Source organism: Hemitrygon akajei, chromosome 30 (genome assembly GCF_048418815.1).
Source record: "Hemitrygon akajei chromosome 30, sHemAka1.3, whole genome shotgun sequence".
NCBI lineage: Eukaryota > Metazoa > Chordata > Chondrichthyes > Myliobatiformes > Dasyatidae > Hemitrygon > Hemitrygon akajei.
Window position 1 is genome coordinate 24789164 of NC_133153.1, and position 16812 is coordinate 24805975.

Sequence of the window (16812 nt, forward strand, 5' to 3'; positions counted from 1 at the left end):
TTTCATAACCTTAAATATCCTTTCACAATTAACAGCTACATTTTTTTTAAAAAGGAACTTTCCTTCATAATAAGCAAATGATAGTTTCAGAGAACTATCCTATATCATGAGGTATTCAGAACTTCCCATTTCTCATATTCCTTTTAAGACAGAGAATGCCATTCTGCTCATCAAATCCATGCCAGCTCCTTGAGCAAACCCTTCCCTCCCTTTATTTATATTTATTGACATACAGTGTAGAGTAGATCCTTCCAGTCCTTTGAGCTGCACTGCTCAGCAATCCCCCAATTTAATCTTAGCCTAATTACAGGACAATTTAGGCCATAAGACTACAAGACATAGGAGCAGAATTAGGCCATTCAGCCTATAAAGTCTGTTCCACCATTCCATCATGGCTGATCTTGGATCCCACTCAATCCCATACACCTGCCTTCTCATCATATCCTTTGATGCTCTGACTGATCTGGAAACGATCAACTTCCACCTTAAGTATACCCACCGACTTGGCCTCCAGTCTGTGGCAGAGCATTCCACAGATTCACAATTTACAATGACCAATTAACCTACCGACCAGTACAGCTTTGGAATATGGGAAGAAAGCGGAGCACCAGGAGGATACCTATGCAGTCACAGAGAGTACACACAAACTCCTCACAGGCAGTGACAGGAACTGAACTTGGGTCGTTGGTACTGTAAAGCATCATGCTAACCACTATGCTATTCTGGCTGCTATTTCCTATTTGTCCTCCATTTATCTAAATTTCTCTTCAACTACAAAATGATAGTTCTAGAAACTTCGATTAAATGTAGGCAGCATCTATGGAAGAGAGTAAACAGTCAACGTTTCGGGCTGAGACAAGTCCGATGAAGGGTCTTGGCCTGAAACATCAACTGTTTACCCTGTTCCATAGATGCTGCCTGGTCTGTCGAGTTCCTCCACCATTTTATGTGTGTTGCTTGGATTTCCAGCATCTGCGGATTTTCTCTTGTTTGTGATTCAATTAAATGTATCTTTTTTTTGCATACAACACATATGCTACCACCCACGCCGGACCTCTACAACTCGCCTGGTGACACAACCAATCAACAAATGATGCCATAGCCACAGTACTACACACCGTCCTCACCCACCTGGAGAAGAGTGACGCTTATGTTAGAATTCTGTTCTTTGACTACAATTCAGCATTCAACACCATAATTCACCCTAGGCCCGACAAGAAGCTCAGAAACCTCGGCCTTCACCCTGCCTTGTGCAGCTGGGTTCTGGACTTCCTGCTAGATTGCCGACAGGTGGCAAGGATGGGTTCCCCCAGAGTTGTGTCCTGCAACCCCCCCCCCCACTCACTATAAACCCACGACTCTTGCCACGCATAGCTCCAATCTACTGATCAAATTTGCAGATGACATGACACTGATAGGCCTCATTTCCAACAATGATGAGACAGCCTACAGAGCAATCAACACTCTGACACAGTGGTACCACGGAAATAACCTCTCCCTCAATGTCGAAAAAACAAAGGAGTTGATCATGGATTACAAGAGGAACAGAAACAGGCTAGCCCTTATTGACATCAATGAGACTGTAGTTGAGAGGGTGAGTAGTTTCAAGTTCCTCAGTGTACACATCACTGAGGATCTCACCTGGATCATACGTACCGGCTGTCTGGCAAAAAAGGCACAACAGCACCTCTTTCACTTCAGACAGCTGAAGAGGTTTGGCATGAGTCCCCAAATCCTCAAGACTTTCTACAGGGGCACAATAGAGAGCATCCTGACTGGCTGTTGTCATTGCCTGGTACAGGGCACTGCAGAGAGTGGTGCGGACAGCCCAACACATCTGTGGATGTAAACTTTCCTCTATTCAGGACATTTACAGCAGCAGGTGCATAAAAAGGGCCCAGAGGATCATCAGGGACTGCAGCCACACCAACCACAAATCAGTTCAATTGCATCTGTGTGGCAAATGGTACCACAGCATTAAGACCAGGACCAACAGGTTCCAGGACAGCTTCTTTCACCAGACCATCAGATTTATCAATATACATCGATCTGATTGCATATCTGACTGTACATTAAACTGATTATGTATCTGACTGTATATATATGTTACAAAATTATGTATACAATTTTAGCGTTTGGGCAATATCCTCCCACATTTCCCCTCTTTATTTGCTTGTACATTGTGACAGAGAAGCCACATAAGGATTTTTACTCCCCTGGATACAAGAAATAAATAAATACATTTTACATATTTAAAAATTACTTACTGCAGGTTGGCCTGGAGTGGGAGGTTTCTCACCTTCACTGTCAGATGAAATATCATCTGCACCTCCAAAAAGATCATCTCCATCTATTTTATCTGCAACACAGTCATAGCACCAACACACTCAGGAAAATAATGCACTGTCACAGCTGGTAATGCCAACTTTTCTTTAAAAAAAAACTGAAAATACATGTAGCAGAGAGTGAGCACATGTTGAAGAATGTTACCTTTATCCTTCACATTGCTGTCAGAGTCAGAATCTGAAGCAATTGTTTTCTTTGGCCTGTGTCTAACTATTTCTTCATCACTATCACTGCCTCTTGCAGATCCTGTAACTGAAATTGAGAACTGTTTAAAAGAACATCTGACTTAACCTCTTGATATCGATGCTCATCTTATTTATGCAGTAATAGCAATGAGTTTGTTACAGTAGTGATCATAAGTGCAGGGCTGCTTACAATCAAATTTTGAGAGCACCGTTCAATGAGTTTGTGAATACTGAAATGTAGTCATGTTTCATCCACTTGAAATTTCGAAAAAGTATTTAAAAAATAATACTCCTTAGTGTAAGTGATAAATGTAAATTAAGCAGAGAGCAAATTATTTAAATAATTGAGCCACAGAATCATAAATATTGCCTCATTTACAAATTCTTGAAGAACCTTTGATAAGCCAAATGATACGATGAAGCCAATTGAAAAGAATAAGATAAAATAACCGCCAGATATTGCAATTGGTGGTAAGCATCATTGTTCATCACGATCCTCAAAGGCAGGCTCTCACCAAAGGCAAGGTTTCTCTTTTACACTATCTGCTGTCAGGAGTCAGTTCAAGAGGGCCACTGCTACCCAGCTGTTGATGATCAGAAAATAACATGGTGGAATTCCTACAGACATAAACTAAAACACCACTTCTAATTAATAACTAAAGATTGGAACAATCACATATAATTAATCCAGAAACAAAGAATTCCTAAAGAAAACTAAAATTCTTTCCATTTTGAAATATTTTGTGAGGAAATCAAAATAAACCTACGAAAGTTTTTTTTTAAGGGATGGTACGATTTATAACACCATTAAGATCTATCATGGCCTGTGTAACTAAGCATTAAAATTTTCAGGATATTTTAAAGAATAATGCTTTGCAACAAGCCTATTCTGATGACTCTGGTATCAATGCTTGCAAAGAGCAGTCTTGTGAAGATGCTGAATCATTGACAACAACTTCAGCATTTCTGCTTTGACCAAAGTGTGTGTGCGAAGCCCAAAGTTGGTATTAGTTTTACGGAGCAAAGACAGGATCTGATGACAGTTGTGTTATTACCATTGGAAAATCTAGGTCAGAAACGCCAATTTCTGAGACTACTCAAGTACTATAAAAGGTAATATTAAAGCTAAATTCTCAGTTGTGGCGAAAACAAACCAAGATTCCAATCTCTTGTGATAGTGGATATAGATGAAAAGCTGATGACTTCAAAGAACTTGAAACCACATTAAGAGAACTGCACTGTGCTACAGAAAGGAAGTGGTTCTTCTGTTAGACACTATTAACATGATTCAACAGGACTATCCAGACAGGATATCTTAGTTAAAGTTGTTTTAGACTCAACAAATTTGTCTAATAAGTTTGAGCCATACATATCACCAAAGACAAAGTTCAATTCTGGTTTATACTTATCAAACTACCAGATTCATGTAAGCAAAGCAACAAAAGTTGGAAATGCACAACTTTTCTCTCTGTGAAGAGAGGAACGAAGTTAATGTTTTAGGTGAATGATGTTTTAAATGAACAGGGTTCATTGACCTGAAATGTTAACTCTGTTCCTCTTTGCATAGATGCAACTTGGCCAGCTGAGCTTTTTTTCCCTTTATTTCAAATTTCCAACATCTTTAGATTTTGTTTTGCTTTTCAATACCTGATTTACGTTCTTGCTCTTCATCTGACAGTTGCTGCTCCTCTTCTGAACGATGCGCTTTCTCCTCTTCATCTGACTGATCACTTCTTTCCCACTTTTCATTCTCAGAGTGCACTTCCTTTTCAGAATCCTCAGCATCAGATTGGTTGCTGCCGGCATCAGAGTGTGAACGGTTACTGATAACGTCTGATCGGGAATGGACACTGCCAGCGTCTGAATGGATAATGCCGGCTTCAGAGCGGGATTGGACGCTGCCGGGATCTGAATGCACGCTGCCGGCCTCTGAATGTGCGCTGCCGGCCTCCGAATGTGCGCTGCCGGCCTCCGAATGTGCGCTGCCGGCCTCCGAATGTGCGCTGCCGGCCTCCGAATGTGCGCTGCCGGCCTCTGAATGCGCACTCTCTGCCTCAGAGTGTGCACTCTCTGCGTCAGAATGTGCACTCTCCGCGTCAGAAGCATTGTTATCATCTTCATTTTCAAACTGATGCTCTTCAGAGTCAGTTTGTTGCTCCGGTTCTGAATGCTGAACATCTTCTTGGTCAGACTGTGCTGAAGCAATGGACTGGTTTTCAGACGCATCTTCACTTCCATTCTGTCGTGATCCTGTTTCGTCCTCACTGTCCTCTCCAAACAGCTCTTTATTGCTGGGCTTGGACGTCTCTCTCTCTTCTTCATCCTCATTCCCATCTTCTATTTCACTTTCGCTCCTGGAAGGGTTGCTTTCTGAGGCGGCTTGTTCCTGCTCTGAGTCTGAGCCTGATCCAGATCTGGATTCAAAATCTGTGAACATAAAAGAGAAACACAATTTCATACAGTTTTCATCACTACATTCATATAAAGAGAAATTTTGACTTTAATTTTCCCAATGCAATGGTGTAGGTAAGGAATCATTGATCTTTTTTTCCCCCGTCAATTTTACACTTTTGCAAAGCCTGGAAACCAACATTACAAACAATTCAATCTCAGTACTCACAGATTACAACAGTACACTATTCAAACACTGTGGCTGTTGAATACCTAAAATCTAAAACCCAAACATATTAGAAGCATTCTGTAAGTCAGAGAGAGACAGAGTAAGAGTTAATATTTCAGGTCAGTAGCTTTTCATTGTAGCTCACTGACTTCAGAGGTCATCACATGACCTGGACAGATGTGTTTTTAACTGAATTAAAAGAAATACTATTTTCTGGTATTAACCCTCAATTCCTGATTTAAGGAATTGAATTAAGTCACATACAAGTAAGCACAAGCACAAAACTACATTACATGCCTTTGTAAAGTATTCTTGCAATGTACATTAGTTATTTCATCAACATTGAGTTTACTTATTGGCCAAAATATATCACAACTTCAAGCAGAAAAATTTAAAGCATAAAGCATGTCAACAAGGGCAGTTACAGAACCAACCATTACAATTTAGTTTTAAAACAGTGGATTTTCTCTGCGGTAACAGCATCCAACTGTGGTCGGGAAGTTTTTTATATTCTGAAGCATTATTTGAGATTTGTATAGAATAATTTATGATAGAAAATTACTTTAATTTGAATAACTTATTTCCTCCCATTTAACTTGTATCAACTAAACATAAGGCAACTATGTCAAAAGAACAGATTAAATCCGCACTCCCTTCCTTTTTATTCATTATTCTGATTACAAAACTTAGTGACACGAATCAATTAACAGTTAATGTAAAACTGTATGGGAGTATTCAGTAGGGTTTCTGATTAACATGTATATAAACAAATATAATTTTCAAACATGACTTTGAAATGAATTCAATCATATCACATTAGAATCAGATTTGAAAAGAACTGACACTGATGTTATGAACAGGATCACGGATCACAAAATAATCCAAGTAGCAGAATAGTTTTGAATGTTTTCTGCAATTTAAATTCATGTTAGGCATACAATGAAATTGCATAACCACCTGCCTTCCACTTAAATGCCAAAGGACCTCCAGTCAAGGGAGTCTGGGATATTTTTGCATTCAGCAATGTACATGTTGAACCTCTTTGCAGCTAACTTAAAAAATTTAAAAGAAATGAAAACTGTCTCACATCATGAGGAATTGAACTATGATTAAATCATCAGTTTATGAACTGCTGTTTCTGGGACTATGATTTATCATCTTGCTTCATAAGTTACTCCAATTACTAAGCACTTTAAATAATAACTAACTCGAACTATTCCAAGATAGTGAGTAACACATTTAATTTTACCCTTTCAAATTAACCTTCCATAATTTCCTGTTTCAAAACTCAAGTGGGCTAATGGTCAAATTTAGGATTTGGCAATCAGCAATGATTTCCTCTAAGTTCTATTATTTACGGTCTCCCCTTTATATTCAAACAGGCCAACAATTTAACCAGAGTTGGTTGGCTACCGTACAACCATTTCCTATCCAAAAAAGTGGTCTGTTTACAAAGTAAACACCTAAGAGAATTGCAAAACAGGTTCAAAAGTAACATAAACAGGATGCTTACATTACTTCCATAAATTACAACTGAAAAATATATCTGATTAGTAAGATTTTTCAAATTTGCAACTATAAATTTATTTGGTCTGTTTAACACTGTACTACAGGGTTATCTGAACTTAAGGTCCCGTAAGGTTGTTATAGCCGGTGGTGGTAATGGGGACAAGCTCCCACTACCTATTAAATGCTCCCAATTGTGTGCACCTCAAATAGCCTCTGACAACCAAGTCCAGCTCCTGGCCTTCACATGTGGCTTAGCTACTAAGCCTGGCAGAACCGTTTCTACTGACAGGAGAAGGGGCAAAGGCAGGCTATTGGCACCTTAAAACCAGTCGCTTGGCAGATGGGGCTTGTCAGCTGTGGTTGGCAGCTCATCTTGGAGAAGGAAAACTCTGATCTCAGATCTCCGCTGCCTTGCAGCTACACCCACTCATGGGAAAGGCTTCGGGAGTAAGCCCTGAGGAAAAATCCAGAGCCGGGGTCCTTAAAGCAGTTCTACATTGAGTTCAACACTGACTGATAACTCCTACAAAGATGCTGGTACCAAGCTGTATCAGTCTCTCTTGTTCCTTTTGAGTTCATCAGATGTGTGGAGAGGGGGAGTTTGCTACATGGGCAACAGCTTGCTCTCCATATTGCACTGCACAGGCCTGTGTATCTAGACAGCTAGGATGCAATATCCATGGTCAACTCTCAATATCCATGGTCAACTCTCACTCACTCAGTTTTAAGGAACAAGTTAAAGGACTGCTATCTATTGTTCACTTTGTTTTTGTTTCTGAAATACTGACTCATATACTATCAAAAAATTTGCCAATGTGTCAACTAAACTAGAAAAGCTAGAACAATTTTCATTTCTTCTGTTACTGAAATCATCCCACTTGAGAATGGGAAGGATTTTTTTTCCCTGCTCAAACTCATGAAGAACTTCAGCAATTTCCTTCTACATGACAGAAAAGGTTTTTTTTAAATTTGAGAAATAATCACAAAAGGATGATAGGAACTGGGTCAAAGTATAAACTTGAAACTTTCTAGGCATCATATTCTCACACAATCTCAGATAGTGCATGTTCAAAATTGTGCAAAATGTCCTCATGCTCTGCATGCCACCTTGGCTGAACAGAGGAGTACTTACAGTAACAGACTAAGACAACTGCGTTGCTTCGAAGAGCACTAAATGAGGTCATTCTTACCATTCTTGGCCATTAGGCTCTCTGAGTCTATAGCTGGGGAAGTGATGACCTCCTCCTGTTAAACTGTTATTAACCTCTGTTTACCACATCCTGATATCACAGGCACCCTATGCGATACTACATCACTTCTCATCTGGATGGTGTGAATGTGTACCATTACTGTATAATATTACGGTAATTCTTGCACTACCATCAGTGTGAACTTGGAAGTCTTGTAAATCTTGTCATCTTTGACTTGTAAATCTTATATATCATATTTTTAAGGAAACTTTTTTTATTCTTTCTTACTTTTCTCCTAATATTTGTATATCTGTACACTTGTAATGCTACTGTGACACTGTAATTTCCTTTGGGATCAATAAAATATCTATTTATCTAAAACTCCTTCCAAAACCTCGAAAAAATTAAATCAAATCCCTACCATAAAGATACAGTCATCTTAGCAAATTCATTTCAACTGCCTTATCCCTTATTGGCACTAAATACACAGCAAAACATGTGGCTTTTTATTCATTAATAACTAGAGCTTGCACTATGTTCATTGCCTGCTTTAGTATAGCAGGCTCTCCCTTATAGTAATCTTTTGACCAGCATTCTGTATGGGAACTTACTGAAAACCTCTTTACAGGAACAAAAAAAATGATTATTCTTGGGGGCATACTCATGTGTAACAATAATCAGAGAGAAAAAAGTCAAGAAAGCTGACTAGACAAAAATAACCCTTTCTAGTTGAAAAGATTAAATAGTGTAAAATATACAAAATTTACCAGAGATGATATTTACCTTATTAAAAATTGATTCATTCCATACAGGTGAGAGTGTGCAATTGAAATGGAAGTCATTCTACTTTTTAAACAAAATATTACTGGGTTATGTGGGACCTTACATTATTTATTCTCAACTTTTGGTTTTCCTATTAGCATGAGGAATCAGCCACATAAATCAGACACATTATGGAAAATGTGTTCTCTGTGAACCTGCTGAAATCTTCCAATACAATGATCCTAAGAATTTGTCCTGATACTGACCGGTAAATTTGACAAAACATCACACGCAATTTTGCATTTGTCAGGATGCATATTTGAAAACTTAACCTTAACCATTGGGCAATCCATAATAATCCTCCACATTACGTGCCATATTCTATTCCAATATAAAAATTTGACCTGTGGTAATATTACCAGCATCTCTTCACAGAAACAAGTGATAATAAACAGTCGAATAATATTACATAAATATATTTGGGTTAGTAATTTGCAGTAGTTTAGAACCTCTAGGAGAGGAGTGACACCTAGAGGCCACATTTAAATTCTTACCCTGTTACCTTGAGGTAGTGAATCTCCTTACCAATACTGTACAAGAAATAGAAACAAGAGCCTGCCATCTGGCTTTTTGAGCCTGTGCCTCCATTCAAGACTGTGCTTAATCTACTCTCTCAACGCACTTAACTTCCACAATCCCCATTTCCCATTTTTCCTTTAACATCTAGAATTCTGATTGGAATGAACTCAATGACCAAGTCTCCGAGCACAACATGGTACAGAATTTCAAAGATTCATCACCCTTTGCAAAATTAAAATACGCCCTCATCTTAGTCCCAAATGACATTCAGTATTCTGCCACCATGACCTCTAGCTCTAGACACTGTACAGGATCATCCACTCTGCATCGATTGTTGAGCACTGTAAAGAATTTATTTTTCTATCATTATCTCACTCCTATACTCCTGTGTACAGAAATGACACTCCAGTTGTGGTCCCAACAAGATCTTCAATAATTCCAGTGAGAAATCTTTATTCTTGTATTCAAATTTCCTGATAAGAAAAGCGAACATAACATTTGCCTTTCTGCACCTGCATGTTAAGCTTCAGTGACTCCCAAACTTACGTATGTCCACTCGAACTTAAACACTGGTCAAACTCTCACCATTTAAAAAATACTCCCCTGTTCTGATCTGTGCACTCAAGTCGATAACTTCATTTTTTTCCCACATTATATTGCATCTGCCATGTTCTTGCCCACTCATCTTCCTTCAAACTCCCAATTCCACCTACTTTTGTAGCATCAGAATAATTGAAAATATCACATTTTGCTCAAAGGCCAAAAGCAGCAACAAGCATTGACTCCTGAAGTACCACAGCACTGACAGCCTGTCTGCTCGAGGAAGGTTTGCTTCTTCATTTTGCATTTGCTAACAATTTCTCAATACATGTCAGTACATTATCCACAAACGTACATGCGCTAACCTTTTTGACCAGCATTCTGTGTGGGACCTGACTGAAAGCCTTCTGAAAATCCAAATACAGGTAGTCCCCGAGTTACGAAAGTCCGAATTATGGACAACTCGTACTTATGAACCGAGTAAGGAGAACGCTGTCCGCCATTTTAAGTCGGATCGCAACACCATCCGCCATTTTAAGTCATTGCCGGTGACACTGTGGTGAGTGCGTAACTTTGTATTTGGCTTAAATTTTCTTAGCAAGATTCACCCTGACCGCCCCCCCCACCCCCATTCCAGTCAGCTGGTGACGCAGTGGGATCAGCGCCGGGCTGGAGAACGGAGGTTCCCGAGTTTGATCCAGTGACAGACCACTCCCGGCCGGGTTGATGTCAATCCAGTGACTCCCGTACCATCCGTGCTGGGTTGATGTCGAGCTCGCAACTCGACATCATAAAAAAAACACTGCCACCTCCAGTTTAAATTCCCACGCGGAATATTGAGGAGGATCAAATACCCAAACCCAGCACAGCCCCCACTTGTCCCAATTAATCTGTCTCAGTGCGGTGGAGTTTAGGACCCGGAGAATTCAGTGCGGTGGTCCTTAGGACCCAGTGGACCTCGGGAGCCAGCAGAGGTCGAGACCCGCCGCCCGCAGTGTTTCTGTTCCATTGATGGGAAGCGATTGCGATTGAAAATAAAGTGGAAATAATAAAGCGATTGGAACAATTTTAAAGGATAAAGTGAGAATAATGGAGCATGTGAAAGGTCCTGCCCCGATGAAAGCTACAATTATTACTAAGCAACGCAGTGGTTTAATTATGGGAGTACATACATTTCTTAAGTGGTTTATATGCATAGAAAAGTAAAATATATACTATATACTAAGACAAACGTTTGACTAACTGACGCTAAATAATACCGGATTTACTGTTCCGACTTGCGTACAAATCCGACTTAAAGACAGAATCAGGAACAGAACTCGTTCGTAACCCAGAACTGCCTGAAAACCACTTCCATTGGTTCCACTTAATCTATTCCATCACACAATGATTCACATTGTCAAAGAACTGCCTTTCATAATTCTCTACTCACTCTACTAGCTTCAAATTCTTTTCCAACGTGTTCTGTTATTAAATCCATCGCTTCAGGGTCTAGGAATGATGTAATTAAGAGTGCAGAAAAGCTTCATGAAATGATACCCGGACATCAACTACAAGGAAAGACTGTGCAGGCTGGGAATTACTTCCCTGGCACTAGGAGGGCTGAAGCGTGACTTTACAGGGGTTTATAAAATCAGGAGGAACAAACATAAGGTGAATGGTTACAATACTTTTTCTCGGGGTAGGGGAATCTAATAGTAACGAGTGTAGGTTTAACGTGAGAGGGGCAAGATTTCAAAGGGATTTGAAGCAATTTTTTCCCCCACACAGAAGCTGGTGGCTATCTGGAATGAGATGCCAGAGGAAGTGGCAGCCATAATTACAGTATTTAAAAGGCGCTTGGACAGGTACGTGGAAAGGTGTAGAGGGATATGAGCCAAACTCAGAGAAATAGAAAAATGGGATTAGTTCTGTAGGCAACTTGGTTAGCATGGGTAAGTAGGGCCAGTTTACATGCTGAATAACTCAATGACTTTATACATTCTGGCAATTTACTACTATTGTTGGCTCATTGATGTTTCTCTCCCTTATTTCTTAAATGGTAGTGTACGAGCCAGGTATCCGTTATCTATCTGCATTGTATTCTGTGTTGCATGTTTATTATGGTAGCTAATCACATGGGTGGATGTGGTAAAAGCAAAGAGTTTAGTTACATATTTGTGATTTATTCTCGGCAATTTAGAGCTGGGGACCATTAGGTGTCATATCTTTGTTTAATTACATTTGAAATTGTTTAACTATGATTCAGTCTGCTTAAGTACATTTAATATCGCTAATTTTAGTTTCCTAAGTTTCATCACTTCAACATTATATGTTTTGCTAGGTGCTAATAAAGGATTGAATACATTACTTTGACTTTTTGGAACATTATTATTTGATTGATCAGAGGGTGCATCATACAAGATAACTACCTGTGGGATGACCAGCAGCAGCACTGGTTTGTTCGAGTTGCCGCTACGAGTGCGAACATATTTGCTACTTTTCAATCTACTTGAATCTGTGAAAATTTGATAGATGTCTCTTTAGCGGTTCTTTCAAAACTCCACGATGCCCTCAGGTTGTATTGGCATTCATTACACATGCTGACATTATTTTATTAATATTTATGTCCTTTAGCTTCTCATTCTCACCTCAATCTTGACTTTCTGACACTCCTGGCAGCTTATTTCTCTCTTCTTCCAGGAGAAGATACACAAAATAGCTGCCTAATTGCTCCAGTATTTTCTCATTCTTCATTATAGATATTTCCATTTTTGTCTGTGCGACTAACCCTTTACTTTACAGAAGTCTAGAAGAATTAAAAGTCTGTTTTCACATTTTTTCCCCCAGCTTACTGCTTTTATCTGGGTGACAGGATGGAGCTACGCCTCTACCAAATGAGGTGTGAGGCACTCCTTCCCTCTGCTAGCCTGCAGGTTATATGAAGCCATGGGAGCAGCTGGTGCATATCACAAGTCCTGGTTATGCGACAACTGACATCAGGCAGACAATCTACGAAGAGTATTGATAATGGCTGAGGTCACCCATCTTGTAAAGGCAACAATGGCAAACCACTTTGGTAGAAAATTTTGGTAAGAACAATCACAGTCATTATACGATCACCCACATTATACGACATAGCACATAACGAACAAACACCACCTTTTGTCAACTCCTTGGTGTTATATATTTCTTGAGATACATAAAAGCACAGCAACTGAAGAGCTGTGTTTTTCAAATGATAAAACACTGCTTTCAGGACTCTTATGACATAACATTTCTTTTTTCTCTGTTGTACATTCAGATCATGACAGGAGTTTGTGATTGTGTTTCTATTGCTTGCTCAGTTCATAGCAATACAGAAATTTGCAAATAGGATCGTTTGGTCACCAGGCCATGGTCATTAGGTGAAATAAAGCCATTCAGAGTAAACCCATGCTGCCATCTCAGTCCAAAATCTTACAGGTTAAAATAAATCATAAACACAAGAAATTCTGCAGATGCTAGAAATTTGGAGCAACACACACAAAATGCTGAAGGAACTCAGCAGGTCAGGCAGCATCTATGAAAATGAATAGTCTGTATTTTGGGCTGATAATCCTTTATCATGACTGGAAAGGAACGGGGAGACATCAGAATAAAAAGGTGGGGGGGGGATGGGAAGGAGGACTAGCTAGGAAGTATAAGTGAGGCCAGGTAGGTGGAAAGGAAGAGCTAGAGAAGGAGGATCTGATAAGAGAGGAGTGGAGAAATGGAAGAAAAAGGGCACCAGGGTGCAGAGAAAGGCAGGTGAGTACAAGGGACCAGAGTGGGGAATACAAGAAGAGGGGAGGGGAGAGAAGGAGAAAAGGAAAAAAAGCCAAAAAAAATTACTGGAAGGCGAATTCGATGTTCATGCCTAAGGCTGGAGGTTACCTAGATGGAATATGAAGTGCTGCTCCTCCACTCTGAGACTGGCCTCATCACAACAGAAGGAGAGCCCACATACCAACAAGTCAGAAGGAACTTATTAAGCGAATAAGAATTAAAATGCTAGGCCACCAGGAAATTACACTTTCGGCATAGGGAGCAGAGGTGCTCAACAAAGCGGTCCTCCAGTTTACGTTGGGTCTCACCAATAAACAGGAGGCTGCATTGGGAGCACCAGATACAATAAGCAACCACAACAGAAAAAGAGGTAAAGTATTACCTCACCTGGAAGGAGTATTTGGGGCCCTGGATGGAGGTAAGGGAGAAGGTTAATGGGCAGGTATAGCATTTCTGTTGCTTGCCAGGAGGGAAATTAGTAAGGAAAAATGAATGGACATTGGATTCAGAGGGAACAATCCCTGTGAAAAGTGGAGAGTGGGGGGGGGGGCAAGGGGGAAGTAAAGATGTGCTTGCTGGTAGGATCCAGTTGAAGATGGCGGAAGTTGCAGATTACATCACGCTCTTCCAATGCACATCAAAATAAAAAGGAAAGATTAGAGAGGATTTTTTAAAAAAAACTGCAGTTCTTCAGTCCTGACAACTTCATAAAGCTCTGCAACTTCTAGTAGAAACATAGAAAACCTACTGCACAATACAGGCCCTTCGGCCCACAATGCTCTGCCCAACATGTCCTTACTTTTAGAAATTACCTAGGGTTACCCATAGCCCTCTATTTTTCTGAGCTCCATGTACCTATCCAGGAGTCTCTTAAAAGACCCTATTGTATCTGCCTCCACCACTGTCGCCAGCAGCCCATTCCACACACTCACCACTCTCTTAGTAAAACACTTAACCCTGACATCTCCTCTGTACCTACCGGTACTTCCAAACACCTTAAAACTGTGTCCTCTCGTGTTAACCATTTCAGTCCTGGGAAAAAGCCTCTGACTATCCAAACAATTAATGCCTCTCATCATCTTATACACCTCTATCAGGTCACCTCTCATCCTCTATCACTCCAAGGAGAAAAGGCCAAATTCACTCAACCTATTCTCATAAGACATGCTCCCCAATCCAGGCAACGTCCTTGTAAATTTCCTCTGTACCTTTTCTATGGTTTCCACATCCTTCCTGTAGTGAGATGACCAGAACTGAGCACAGTACTCCAAGTGGGATCTGACCAGGGTCCTATATAGCTGCAACATTACCGCTCGGCTCCTAAACTCAATCCTACGGCTGATGAAGGCCAATGCACTGTATGCCTTCCTAATCACAAAGTCAACCTGCATAACAGCTTTGAGTGTCCTATGGACTCGGACCCAAAGAACCTTCTAATCCTTCACACTGTCAAGAGTCTTACCATTAATACTATATTCTGCCATTATACTTGACCTACCAAAATGAACCACCTCACACTTACCTGGGTTGAACTCCGTCTGCCACTTCTCAGCCCAGTTTTGCATCCTATCAATGTCCCGCTGTAACATCTGACAGCCCTCCACACTATCCACAGCACCCCCAACCTTTGTGTCATCAGCAAACTTACTAACCCATCCCTCCACTTCCTCATCCAGGTCATTTATAAAAATCATGAAAAGAAGGAGTCCCAGAATAGATCCCTGAGGCACACCACTGGTTACCGACCTCCTTCCAGAATATGACCCATCTACAACCACTCTTTGCCTTCTGTGGGCAAGCCAATTCTGGATCCACAAAGCAATGTCTCCTTGGATCCCATGCTTCCTTACTTTCTCAATCAGCCTTGCATGGGGTACCTTATCAAATGCCTTGCTGAAGTCCATATACACTGCTCTACCTTCATCAATATGTTTAGTCATATCCTTAAAGAATTAAATCAAGCTTGTTGGGTACGATCTGCCTTTTGACAAAGCCACGCTAACTATTCCTAATCATATTACAGTCGGCCCTCCTTATTCACGAGATCCGCATCCATGAATTCAACCAACGACGAATTGAGAAAACCCTGAAGTGCTCTTCCAGCGCATGTTGGTCGAGCATGTACAGACTTTTTTTCTTGTCATTATTCCCTAAACAATGCAGTATAACAACTATTTTACATAGCATTTACATTGTATTAGGTATTATAAGTAAACTAGAGATGATTTAAAGTATACGGGAGGATGTGCGTGGGAAGTTCTCTTACTAAGTAAGTTGGAATAGGTACATCCGGTATTATTTAACGTCAGTTAGTCAAACGTTTGTCTTAGTATATAGTATATATTTTACCTTTCTATGCACATAAAACACTTAAGAACGTATGTTTCAGCGCCGGGCTGGGAACAGAAGTTCTTGAGTTCGATCCAGTGACAGACTGCTATCGAGTGCGCTCTCCATTCGTGCCGGGTTGATGTGGAGGATCAAAAACTCAAAACCCCAAAACCCAATAATAAAACCACTGTGTTGCTTAGTAATAATTGTAGCTTTCATTGGGGCAGGGTCTTTCTCACTTTCTCAAAGATCATTGTCAGAGGCTCAACAATCTCCCCCCTCGCCTCCCATAGTAGCCTGGGGTACATCTTGTCCGGTCCCAGTGACTTATCCAACTTGATGCTTTCTAAAAGCTCCAGCACATCCTCTTTCTTAATATCTACATGCTCAAGCTTTTCAGTCTGCTGTAGGTCATCCCTACAATCACCAAGATCCTTTTCCGTAGTGAATACTGAAGCAAAGTACCTCTGCTATCTCCTCCGGTTCCATACACATTTTTCCACTGTCACACTTGATTGGTCCTATCTCTCACATCTTATCCTCTTCTTCTTCTTCACATACTCGTAGAATGCCTTGGAGTTCTCCTTAATCCTGTCCGCCAAGGCCTTCTCATGGCCCCTTCTGGCTCTCCTAATTTCACTCTTAAGCTCCTTCCTGATAGCCTTATAATATTCTAGCTCTCTATCATTACCTAGTTTTTTAAACCTTTCATAAGCTTTTCTTCTTGAGTAGATTTACAACAGCCTTTGTACACCACAGTTCCTGTACCCTGCCATCCTTTCCTTCTCATTGGAATGTACCTGTGCAGAACTCCACACAACTATCCCATGAACGTTTGCCACATTTCTGCCATACACTTCTCTGAGAACATCTGTTCCTTTTCTTTCTTGTTCCAATATTTTCATTAAATTTCATACACACAAATACAGAATTCATAAGGATACTTATTATAAATCAAAATAAG

General features: G+C 40.3%; 1 protein-coding gene across 1 annotated transcript in view; it reads right to left on the reverse strand.

Moving 5' to 3' along the window:
* The window catches only part of leo1 (LEO1 homolog, Paf1/RNA polymerase II complex component), a 32155-nt gene that overhangs the window by 9776 nt on the left and 5567 nt on the right, over nt 1-16812 (reverse strand). The window contains exons 2-4 of the mRNA XM_073033144.1: nt 4179-4958; nt 2491-2598; nt 2268-2359 (exon numbers count right to left, since the gene is read on the reverse strand). Coding sequence (XP_072889245.1) covers nt 2268-2359; nt 2491-2598; nt 4179-4958 — 980 coding nt within the window. The remainder of the gene's footprint in view (nt 1-2267; nt 2360-2490; nt 2599-4178; nt 4959-16812) is intronic.